Below are 11,917 nucleotides of genomic sequence, written 5' to 3'. Positions count from 1 at the left end.
GTATAATAGAAATAAAAATGCACTATGCGGATCACGCTGCCATTTCCTGGTTGCTGAAATTCTGGTTCACCATTTCGACAAAAGTAGTGTTGAATCATTATACCATCTAAACTGCAAAATATTTTTTCACACCAAAAGTACTAATTTTCAGCTGTTGGACACTGGTGTACAAAAATGTACCTCAGACTAGAAATAGCGCTCTACAGATCTACCACTTAGACTTGATTTCAATGAGGGACAGATCAATGTTGGTGCATCGCCGAAATGTGTGGGACAGTGCCAGAGATACCTTTGAGATGGTGAAACTCCACTGGCATCATATTAACGCCCATACGTTGTTAATGGGCTGCGCAGTGCATTCTGGGACCAATTAGGCACTAGCTCAAAAAAAACGAAAAAAACTTTAGCATGAATTCCGTGAAGTACAAAATTACAACTAATCCGAGATGTTTGATATTATCGTATTGCTTGGGAATAGTGGCATTATGTATGCGAGGAAAATAGGCAGGTTTCTCGACTTTGAGAAGGCATTGCATGATGATTAGCTTAGCAACCGTGTGACGCATTATGACTCATCAAAATTCTGTGGGGCGTTATACATTTCTCCATTCAAGCTCTATTGTTCTCTAAAAATCTGACAAGCAAAAGCAGCCTTAGAAATAGCCTCAAGCTTAATTTCCACATCAGGGTATTGTTTGGCTCATGATCTGAGCCAATCACTTAATGATCAGGGTTTGTAGGGTCTACACATTGTAATGTCTTAACGGTCCAGGTCTGCTTTGTGTACACATTAGGTCAAGTAAGCCTGCTGATGTCATAAGTACTACTGGTCAGTGATTTGAGAGGCAAGTACAATTGATTTAATAGTTTGCCCGTCCAGAGAACAATGAATATTTTACAACTGCCTAAAGGTGGGCACAGAACATAGACAGCAAGACAAAGGCACGTTAGCGCCAGGTACAAATGAGTCCGGTGAAAGGCAAGAATAAAGGACACATGTTCAGAAATATTGGTGTGACATTTAGTAACATACAAGAGGCAACCAGTCTCGTCTTTGACACTTCGTTTAATTCAGACCAACCACAGTTCAGAAATGCTTCCACACAAAATACACAGGTTCACAATGGTCATTGAAGTTGATTTGGCAGAAAACAGCACAACCTGATGAAGATATCCCAGAAGCCTTGTACATCTTCAGGTTCCACAGGAAGATATTCTGCAAGACAAAACGTCAGCACCAGCATTCTAGTTCCCAGTCAGGCGTGCATGCACATATATAAAACTCACATTTAGTCACAGGTGTAAGCCACATCCAAGTACTTATAAGTTCCAACACAGGGGTCGCCGAACACGTAGTTGGATACCTTGACGATACACTGGCGCTCTCCGTCACACCTGTGTGTCAACAGGTAGAGGTTAACACCACAGCCAATGAGTGCCTACAGGTAAATGCACACTGAAGGTTTCAGTACCTTTCTGCCATTGTGCTGGTGGTGGATTGGTTGATGCAGTTGGTGTTTTTGAGTTGTTTGCGTGGGCGCCCAATGGAACACACATCGTGTTGACGACGACCATAGTTGGCACGCAGAATATGGATCTCACCCCGATCTGAGGAAGAGAAAGAAGAAAAGGATGGCCAAATCTGGGTGTTTGTGTGGGCTAGTGACTAATATATATCACCACATGATTATACCGTACGGGAGTGCTAACCAGCTTACCACATAGTAGTTGGGAATCAGAGCCTTCACATATGATGCTGCTTACTGCAAGGACAACACAGGAGTTACACCACACTGGCCAGACAAATTAAGACATACGTTAGCCTGGTGAAGTGTTAGGGATGGGAACTAACAGGGAATGTTGATTTCAGGCTCATTTGTTTAAAGTCATTATAAAATGTGTTGGCGTGAACTAAAGTATAAACAGTTTGACACGTCATCTTCCACCGTTCCCTTGTAGTTCCACTTCCTTATGAGCAGTCCTCAAAATGCTAACATTTTAAGTAAACTGGCTGGCTAGATCTAAGCTGGTGAAAAATTAGGTCGACCCACTACACCTCTGTATTTCTATGCCGTATACACTACAAATCTGTGGGAGTAGCGCTAGGTAGTTACCATTCAGTCTTAAAACCAGATTAAGTACGCACAAGCAAGCTTCAGCCACTTTCCTGCAATGTTCTTGCTTGCTAATTGAGCTAGATATGTACATATAACAAGGAACAGCATATGTCAAAAAAGTATTTGCAAAAAAAAAAAAAGCTATGCAGATAGTCAGGGGTAGTCATTCAGCAGTTATGGCTTGGGGGAAGTAGAAGCCGTTCAGGGTCCTGTTGGTTACTGACTTGGTGCAGCCGTACCATTTGTCATGGAGTAACAGGACAGTATGACTTGGGTGGCTTGAGGCATTGACAATGTAGGGCCTTCCGACACACGTGGTGTCGAGGTCCTGATGGCAGGGAGCGCGGCCTCAGTAATGTACTGGGCCGTACGCACTACTCTCTAGCACCTTGCGGACAGATGCCATACCTAGTGGTGATGCAGCCAGTCAAAAAGCGCTCAATAGTGCAGCTGTAGAATTGAGGATCGGAGGGCTGATAAATATTTTTAGCCTCCTGGTAGGGAGGGGCTTGGCCCTCCAATACCTGTAGTCCACAGTCAGTTCCTTTGTCCATCTTGGCACCACACTGCCAGGTCTCCGACCTCCCTACAGGCTACGCTAACTAAAGTTGTTGCCGGATACATTGCTCCATAAGCACAGCTTGTGTTAGTTAGCAGGTGAGGGTGGTTTACACTTGGAGAAACAAATGCATGTATGAAACACGTTGTGGCCATAAGGCAGCATTTAATAAAACAAAATTAACAAGCTGGTACCATAGGGGAACCAACCCATTCTATTCCTTTTCTAGCTATCAGCAGAGTGCACGCTTTTACAAAAGAGTCAAATGGGTAGGAGTATTAAACAATATCCCAACATGCCACAGTCATACCGATAGTACATTGAATTAAATTATGGCTATTGGTGCCCACCACTAACTATTACTAGCACACATTGAGACTTACTTGTTTCGGGCTGTTGGACACAGGAGTATTTGGTGTCCAGGTACTTGTAAGTCCCAACACAGGGGTCCCCAAAAACCAAATTGGATGCCGGGACAACACACTGGCTCTTTCCATCGCACCTGGGTGTTTCAAAGACAGGTAGAGGTCATGAGTTCCCACAGGTAAACACTACAGGTTCTTGCTGCTGGTGGTTGTTAACACCACAGCCAAGGAGTTCCTACAGGTAAACACCACAGGTTCTAGTACCTTTCTGCCATCTTGCTGGTGGTGGATTGGCTGAGGCAGTTGGTGTCCGTGAGTTGGTTATCGGGGCGCCCAATGGAACACACATCGTGTTTACGACGACCATAGTTGGCACGCTTGATTTGAATCTTACCTCCATCTGAGGGAAGAGAGACAAAGAAAAGGAGAAAGGTGAGGGACGAAGGAGAGCGAAGACTGTGTGGGCCAGTGACGCTAATCTACAGTAGAAAATATCATAGGTGGTCGGTGACTAGCTTACCACATTGCAGTAAAGCATCAGAGCCTTCACACGTGATGCTGATTGCTGCCAGGACAAATAAACAGGAATTACACACCACTCACATTAGCTTGGTTAAGTAGTATCATCATCATTACTACATACAGTACCTCCATCTGTTAGTGTACAGCAAGCTGCAGCCAGCACTGAAACAACACACAGCTAATTCAGCAACATTCCACATCATATGCACTTGGACCATGAAGCTAGAATTTAGCATTTGACTCTATACTCCAGCATTTGAGTTATACTAAGTGTACTGTAGTCATCAAGTTCAGAATTGTCTCTTATTCCATGCATGCAATGTGACAGTTTGTTAGACAACTTTGTTTTGAACAATAGAAATGTAATGTCCCGCAAGTCATATGATATGTACTTCCATTACTCTCAAATACAAACATTTGGTCATATATATTTATATTCTAATCTGCATCAGATACAGATTTTATATACTCACATGTGACCACCGTCAGTCTGACCATGTGCATGATGCCGGGTACAGGAGTGGTAGTAATAGAGAAAATGCAACTGATGCTAATTAGACCCAATACACCTGGTATTTATGTTATGTGACATGTCTTAATTAACCCAGGTGTATCTATTTGTCTCCAGGTGCACCTCATTGCAATTAGGGGCCGGCGTTTGCTGGTCTATACCTCGCTATTGGTTCAGTCTCATGGAGTTAGATAGAGGACTCTAGATGGATAAAATCAATTTTGACATTAACATTGCCATTGAGGGCTTCCAACATTTTAAAGTAGCCATCTAGGTGGGGCTTCTTCGTTAAGGAAGAATCACACGGGCCACGTTCAGTCGCAAAACCTTCGAGCGTTGCAGGTTTCCATTTCATGAATAGAGACAACGTATTTCCTTATTCTACATGTCGGAGAGACATATTTGTTCAACATAGCATATTTTTATCTGAACCTTTCCAAAACGTTGCATCCTGCTGATCGCACCCTATTATTCAATCTACTTTAATAAAATGAATATTGCCTCTGTTGTCTCAAATGTAATTACATTTGTTATTTGATTTGCATGTCCGTGCGCTCACGGACACCATAATGGAACACATATAAAGATGATATCCTGTGTCCATCATTCTCTATGGTCAGATCCCCATGATGTGTTGTTCTGGTGGCTGAATATGTGTCCTCTTCCTCTCACCTTTCCATTCTCAGGGCTGCTGAACAGGTGCCTTGTCCTTCAACTTGCGAGCCCTTTGGGTGTTGCACTTATCAGGCTTCACCGCCGCGGTACGGAAAGGCTGGTCCGAGTGATTTTGTGCATTTATATGTTCCCAGTTGCCACTCCTGTGAAGGGAGACCACTGAGCTTGAAGGCAGTTTGGTGACCACAGAACCCACAATACAGGTACTCTACTGTAAATATTATTAAAGTGAACCGTGTTGAATGACTATGTACAGTCGTGGCCAAAGGTTTTGTATGATGGCAATTTGCATATACTCTAGAATGTTATGAAGAGTGATCAGATGAATTGCAATTAATTGCAAAGACCCTCTTTGCCATGCAAATGAACTGAATCCCCCCAAAAAATGTCCACTGCATTTCAGCCCTGCCACAAAAGGACCAGCTGATATCATGTCAGTGATTCTCTTGTTAACACAGGTGTGAGTGTTGACGAGGATAAGGCTGGAGATCACTCTTTCATGCTGATTGAGTTCGAATAACAGACTGGAAGCTTCAAAAGGAGGGTGGTGCTTGGAATCATTGTTCTTCCTCTGTCAACCATGCTTACCTGTAAAGGAAACATGTATTGTCATCATAGCTTTGCACAAAAAGGGCTTCATAGCCAAGGATATTGCTGCCAGTAAGATTGAACCTAAATCAACCATTTATCAAATCATCAAGAACTTCAAGGAGAGCGGTTCAATTGTTGTGAAGAAGGCTTCAGGGCGCCCAAGAAAGTTCAGCAAGCACCAGGACCGTCTCCTAAAGTTGATTCAGCTCCTGACTCAGGGCACCATCAGTACAGAGCTTGCTCAGGAATGGCAGCAGGCAGGTGTGAGTGCATCTGGGGTAAAGTCATTTTCTCTGATGAATCCCGTTTCCGATTGTTTGGGGCATATGGAAAAAAGCTTGTCCAGAGAAGACAAGGTGAGCGCCACCATCAGTCCTGTGTCATGCCAACAGTAAAGCATCCTGAGACCATCCATGTGTGGGGTTGCTTCTCAGCCAAAGGAGTGGGCTCACTCACAATTTTGCATAAGAACGCAGCCATGAATAAAGAATGGAACCAACACATCTTCCGAGAGCAACTTCTCCCAACCATCCAGGAACAGTTTGGTGAAGAACAATGCCTTTTCCAGCATGATGGAGCACCTTACCATAAGGCAAAAGTGATAACTAAGTGGCTCGGCGAACAAATCATCGATATTTTGGAGATAGAAAACTTCTATCTCCAGTTTCTCAGTCTCTTGGTCACAGCTTTGATGCTCCTGTACTTTCACCTCCTTCTAGATGGTAGCGGGGAGAACAGGCCATGGCTCCGAGTAAGTTAAAGATTTTCATCCTTTCCAATGCGGCCCCATAGACGTGGATGGGGACTAGCTCTCTGCTGTCTACTGTAGTCCACGATCATCTCATTTGTTTTGTTGACATTGAGGGAGAGGTTATTTTCCTGGCATCATTCCGTCAGGGCCCTCAACTCCTCACTGTAGGCCGTCTCGACATTGTTGGTAATCAGGCATACCACTGTTGTCAGCAAACTTGATGATTGAGTTGCCACACAGTCATGGGTGAACAGGGAGTACAGGAGGAGGCTGAGCACACACCCTTGTGGGGCCCCAGTCTTGAGGATCAGCGTGGCGGAGGTGTTGTTGCCTACCTTCACACCTGAGGTCGGCCCGTCGGCCCAGCTGCACCGGGCGGGGTTGAGACCAAGGGCCCAAGCTTAGTGATGTGGCATGATTGCTATTTTCTTTTGTTTTTGAACCAGAACCCCCAACAGAAGCTAGCCAGCTAACTAGCTACAAGCTAGCAGTCAGCTAGCCACTGCTAGCGGTCACCAGCTACCTTTAGCCCAGAATACTCTTGCCAGTTTGCACAGCACGAATCAAACCAGAGCAAATCTGACTTATTTTTCTCCATATCTCCTAATTCCCACTTCAAGCTCTAAACCTTTACAACTGGATCATCGCAGCTAGCTGCTATCCGATTGGCTTCTCCTGGCTAACGTCTCTGTCCCGAAGCAAGCACCTATTAGCCTGGACCTATTTCATGCTAGGCCCATCTGTGTGTCCAGCTCGCCAAGCTACTCACTGCAGCCAATGATGATCACTCGGCTACGCATGCCTCTCCCTAATGTCAATGTGCCTCGTCCATTGCTGTTTTGGTTAGTAATTATTGCCTTATTTCATTGTAGAGTCTCTAGCCCTGCTCAATACGCCTTAGCTAACCCTTTAGTTCCACCTTCCAAACATGCGGTGACCTCACCTGGTTGAAATGATGTTTCTAGAGACAATATCTCTGTCATCGTCACTCAATGCATAGGTTTACCTCCACTGTATTCACATCCTACCATACCTTTGTCTGTACATTATGCCTTAAATCTATTCTACCGTGCCCAGAAACCTGCTCCTTTTACTCTCTGTTCCGAACGTACTAGACGACCAGTTGTTATAGCCTTTAGCTGTACACATATCCTACTTCTAATCTGTTCCTCTGTTGATGTAGAGGTTACACCAGGCCCTGCAGTGCCTAGCTCCACTCCCATTCCCCAGGCGCTCTCATTTGTTGACTTCTCTAACCGTAAAAGCCTTGGTTTCATGCATGTTAACATTAGAAGCCCCCTCCCTAAGTTTATTTTATTCACTTCTTTAGCACACTCTGCCAATCCGGTTGTCCTAGCCGTGTCTGAATCCTGGTTTAGGAGGACCACCAAAACCCCTGAAATTTACATTCCTAACTATAACATTTTCCGACAAGATAGAACTGCCAAAGGAGGCGGAGTTGCAATCTACTGCAGCGTTAGCCTGCAGAGATCTGTCTTACTATCCAGGTCAAAGAATTTGACCTTGTACTTTTAAAAATCAACCTTTCCAGAAACAAATCTCTGGCCGTTGCCACTTGCTATAGACCACCTTCTGTGCCCTGGACACCATATGTGAACTGATTGCCCCCCATCTATCTTCAGAGCTCGTGCTGTTAGGTGACCTATACTGGGATATGCTTAACACCCCAGCCATCCTACAATCTAAGATTGATGCCCTCAATCTCACACAAATTATCAATGAACCTACCAGGTACAACCCCAAATCCGTAAACACGGGCACCTCATATATATCATCCTAACCAACGTGCCCTCCAAATACACCTCTGCAGTCTTCAACCAGGATGTCAGCGATCACTGCCAAATTGACTGCGTCCGTAATGGGTCTGCGGTCAAACAACCACCTCTCATCATGTTCAAATGCTTCCTAAAACACTTCAGCGAGCAAACCGTTCTAATCGACCAGGCCCGGGTATCCTGGAAGGATTTTGACCTCATTCCGACAATAGAGGATGCCTGGTTATTCATTAACCTCTATGGGCTAGGCGGGACGAATTCGTCCCACCTACGTAACAGCCACTTGAAGCCTGTGGCGCGATTTTCAAAACCTTAAAAATCCTATTACTTCAATTTCTCAAACATATGACTATTTTACAGCTATTTAAAGACAAGACTCTCGTTAATCTAACCACACTGTCCGATTTCAAAAAGGCTTTACAGCGAAAGCAAAACATTAGATTATGTCAGCAGAGTACCCAGCCAGAAATAATCAGACACCCATTTTTCAAGCTAGCATATAATGTCACAAAAAACAAAACCACAGCTAAATGCAGCACTAACCTTTGATGATCTTCATCAGATTACAACCCTAGGACATTATGTTATACAATGCACGCATGTTTTGTTCAATCAAGTTCATATTTATATCAAAAACCAGCTTTTTTACATTAGCATGTGACGTTCAGAACTAGCATACCCCCCGCAAACATCCGGTGAATTTACTAAATTACTCACGATAAACGTTCACAAAAAACATAACAATTATTTTAAGAATTATAGATACAGAACTCCTCTATGCACTCGATATGTCCGATTTTAAAATAGCTTTTCGGTGAAAGCACATTTTGCAATATTCTCAGTAGATAGCCCAGCCATCACGGCTAGCCATTTAGACACCGACCAAGTTTAGCCCTGACCAAACTCCGATTTACTATTACAAAAGTTTCATTACCTTTGTTGTCTTTGTCAGAATGCACTCCCAGGACTGCTACTTCAATAACAAATGTTGGTTTGGTCCAAAATAATCCATCGTTATATCCAAATAGCGGCGTTTTGTTCGTGCATTCAAGACACTATCCGAAATGTAAATAAGGGTCACGAGCATGGCGCAATTCATGACAAAAGATTTCTAAATATTCCATTACCGTACTTCGAAGCATGTCAACCGCTGTTTAAAATAAATTTTTATGCCATTTTTCTCGTAAAAAAGCGATAATATTCCGACCAGGAATCTGCGTTTAGGTAAACAGACGAAAGAAAACATAGCAGGGGTTCGACGTCGGCACGCGCCTGAGTCTCACAGTACTGTAACCAGCCACTATCCAAACGCACTACTTTTTTTCAGCCAGAGCCTGCAAAGCCACGATTCAGCTTTTTGCCGCCTTCTGAGAGCCCATGGGAGCCGTAGGAAGTGTCACGTAACAGCAGAGATCCTCTGTAATGGATAGAGATAATCAAGAAGGGCAAGAAATTGTCAGACAGGGCGTTTCCTGTTTGGAATCTTCTCAGGTTTTGGCCTGCCAAATGAGTTCTGTTATACTCACAGACAACATTCAAACAGTTTTAGAACCTTTGGGGTGTTTTCTATCCAAAGCTAATAATTATATGCATATTCTAGTTTCTGGGCAGGAGTAATAATCAGATTAAATCGGGTACGTTTTTTATCCTTCTGTGAAAATACTGCCCCCTAGCCATAACAGGTTAAACTGGTTACTACTCTTTCCCAGAAACGAGAATATGCATATTATTAGTAGATTTGGATAGAAAACACTGAAGTTTCTAAAACTGTTTGAATGGTGTCTGTGAGTATAACAGAACTCATATGGCAGGCAAAAACCTGAGAAAATTAAAAGCAGGAAGTGGTCTGTCTGCAATTTTGTAGTTCTCCCTTTCCTTCTCTATCGAAACCCCACGGGCACTTTAGTTATGTTGCACTTTCTAAGGCTTCCATTGGCTCTCTAAAGCATTCAGAAAGAGGATTGACGCGTCTCCTGTCTCCGGGCAGATAACAGGAGCACAGTTTGTCAGTGGTGGCTGGTGGCTAAGAGATGGGAATGCATGTTCACGAAACCTCGCTATTTTTTCTCTTCCTTTTTGAATGAATACAGCATTGTCTGGTTGGAACATTATTGCTATTTTTCAAGAAAAACACCATAAAAATGTATTTTAAACAGCGTTTGACATGCTTCTAAGTACGGTAAAGGAACATTTTGAAATTTTGGTTCTCGAAATGAGCTCGCGCGTTACCCTTTGGATAGTGACCTGAACGCACGAACAAAACGGGGATATTTACACATAACTATGGATTATTTGGAACAAAAACAACATTTGTTGTGGAAGTAGCAGTCCTGGGAGTGCATTCTGACGAAGAACAGAAAAGGTAATCCAATTTTTCTAATAGTAATTCTGAGTTTAGGTTGCCCAAAACTTGGCGGGTGTCAAATTAGCTAGCCGTGATGGCTGAGCTATGTACTCAGAATATTGCAAAATGTGCTTTCGCCGAAAAGCTATTTTAAAATCTGACATAACGATTGCATAAAGGAGTTCTGTATCTATAATTCTTAAAAGAATTGTTATGTATTTTGTCAACGTTAATGATGAGTAATTTAGTAAATTCACCGGAAGTTTTTGATGGGTATGCTAGTTCTGAACATCAACAGCGATTCCACTGGCTGTTGAATAGAGTGGGAGTCCTACCTAGCCCATAGAAGTTAACAACTGGGTGAAAGGAATATGAATATGTGTTAATAGAAAAAAGGCATGCTCATGAAAATAAAACGTGTCCTCCCTCATCTTAAATGGCAGGAACTGCCTCTGGTACAAAGTCATTGAACACTGGTCACTTTAATAATGTTAAGATACTTTTTCTTGCCACTGTAATTAAAACACTATATGAACCCTTTGGAATTATCTGGATTTCTGCATAAATTGGTCATAAAATTAGATCTGAACTTCATGTAAGTCACTGTGGAACGCTGTGGAACATCCAGATGCTCTTTGTCAACAGACAAACATAGTGTGCTTCATCTAATAACACACAAATTGTATTTTTCTTGTCTATATTGAATACATCGTTGTAGGTTGGAAAAAGTATGTCAACACCTAGGCTAATGACTTCTCCAAAAGCTAATTGGAGTCAGGAGTCAGCTAACTTGGATTACAATCATTGAGACGAGATTGGAGATGAAGAACTGATGACTTGCACAAGCTGGAAAGGGTTACACAAGTATGTCTTAAAGGCTTGATGTTCATCAGTCCACGGTAAGACAAATTGTCTATAAATAGAGAAAGTTCAGCACTGTTGCTACTCTCCCTAGGAGTGGCCGTCCTGCAAAGATGACTGCAAGAGCACAGCGCAGAATGCTCAATGAACCTCTTGAGCATCTGATCCCGTTAGCGGGATCAAAATCCAGCGAAAAATCATATCGCCAATTAGCATTAAAAAATTAGCATAATTTTTTACAAAAATAAAAAATATATTTTTTTTTTTTTTATAGATACACCTCTCCTGAATCGACCCACGTCGTCCGATTTCAAAAAGGTTTTACAGGAAAAGCAAATCATTAGATTATATTAGATGAGTCCATCGTAAAAAGCAGCTTCATAGCCATTTTCCGACCAACCACTTCCATCACATATTATCAATAAACAGCTAAATGTAGCACTAACCTTTTACAAACTTCATCAGATGGCACCCCTAGGACATCATGTTATACAATGCATGCATTCTTTTGTTCAATAAAGGTCATATTTATATATAAAAACAGCATTTTACATCTCTGTCTGACGTTGACTACCTAATTTCCCCTCAAAAGCGTCCCGGTAAACAATGCTACGTTTCAATAAATTGCTATACTATAACGATTTTTTAAATGTATATTGTCAATCTAACATTTATAGATGAATATCTCTTGAGAACACCCGTCATACCAGATTTTAAATTAACTTTACTGGGTAATCACACTTTGCGATAAAAGGAGATGCGATACTCAGAAAATCAGCTAATATACAGTGCTCGGCGCCATCTTGGATGCAACAGTATGAACCA

The 11,917-nt window shown here is 42.5% G+C and overlaps 1 protein-coding gene across 1 annotated transcript; it reads right to left on the bottom strand.

Moving 5' to 3' along the window:
- Positions 1-1,046: 1,046 nt before the first annotated feature.
- Positions 1,047-4,104, bottom strand: LOC123731938 (L-rhamnose-binding lectin CSL3-like). Its single transcript, XM_082967715.1, has 9 exons — positions 4,037-4,104; positions 3,690-3,725; positions 3,562-3,606; positions 3,306-3,441; positions 3,060-3,178; positions 1,719-1,763; positions 1,473-1,608; positions 1,288-1,395; positions 1,047-1,216 (listed from the first exon to the last, which is right to left on the bottom strand). The coding sequence occupies exons 1-8, from the start codon at positions 4,065-4,067 to the stop codon at positions 1,290-1,292; spliced, it is 654 nt and encodes a 217-aa protein (XP_082823841.1). The 5' UTR covers positions 4,068-4,104; the 3' UTR covers positions 1,047-1,216; positions 1,288-1,289.
- Between the last annotated feature and the right edge of the window lie 7,813 nt (positions 4,105-11,917).

Source organism: Salmo salar, chromosome 22 (assembly GCF_965601325.2).
Source record: "Salmo salar chromosome 22, fSalSal1, whole genome shotgun sequence".
In the NCBI taxonomy this organism is placed as follows: Eukaryota; Metazoa; Chordata; class Actinopteri; order Salmoniformes; family Salmonidae; genus Salmo; species Salmo salar.
Note: the sequence above shows the minus strand (reverse complement) of the source record. Positions and strands in the feature narration are given on the sequence as shown.

Bases quoted from the DNA above. Each gene is read 5' to 3' on its own strand.
- LOC123731938 (XM_082967715.1), bottom strand. From the start codon at position 4,067: ATGCACATGGTCAGACTGACGGTGGTCACAT. The intron at 3,607-3,689 runs GTACTGTATGTA...TTGTCCTGGCAG, and splicing joins CTGTACACTAACAGATGGAG to CAATCAGCATCACGTGTGAA. The intron at 3,179-3,305 runs GTACTAGAACCT...TGAAACACCCAG, and splicing joins ACCAGCAAGATGGCAGAAAG to GTGCGATGGAAAGAGCCAGT.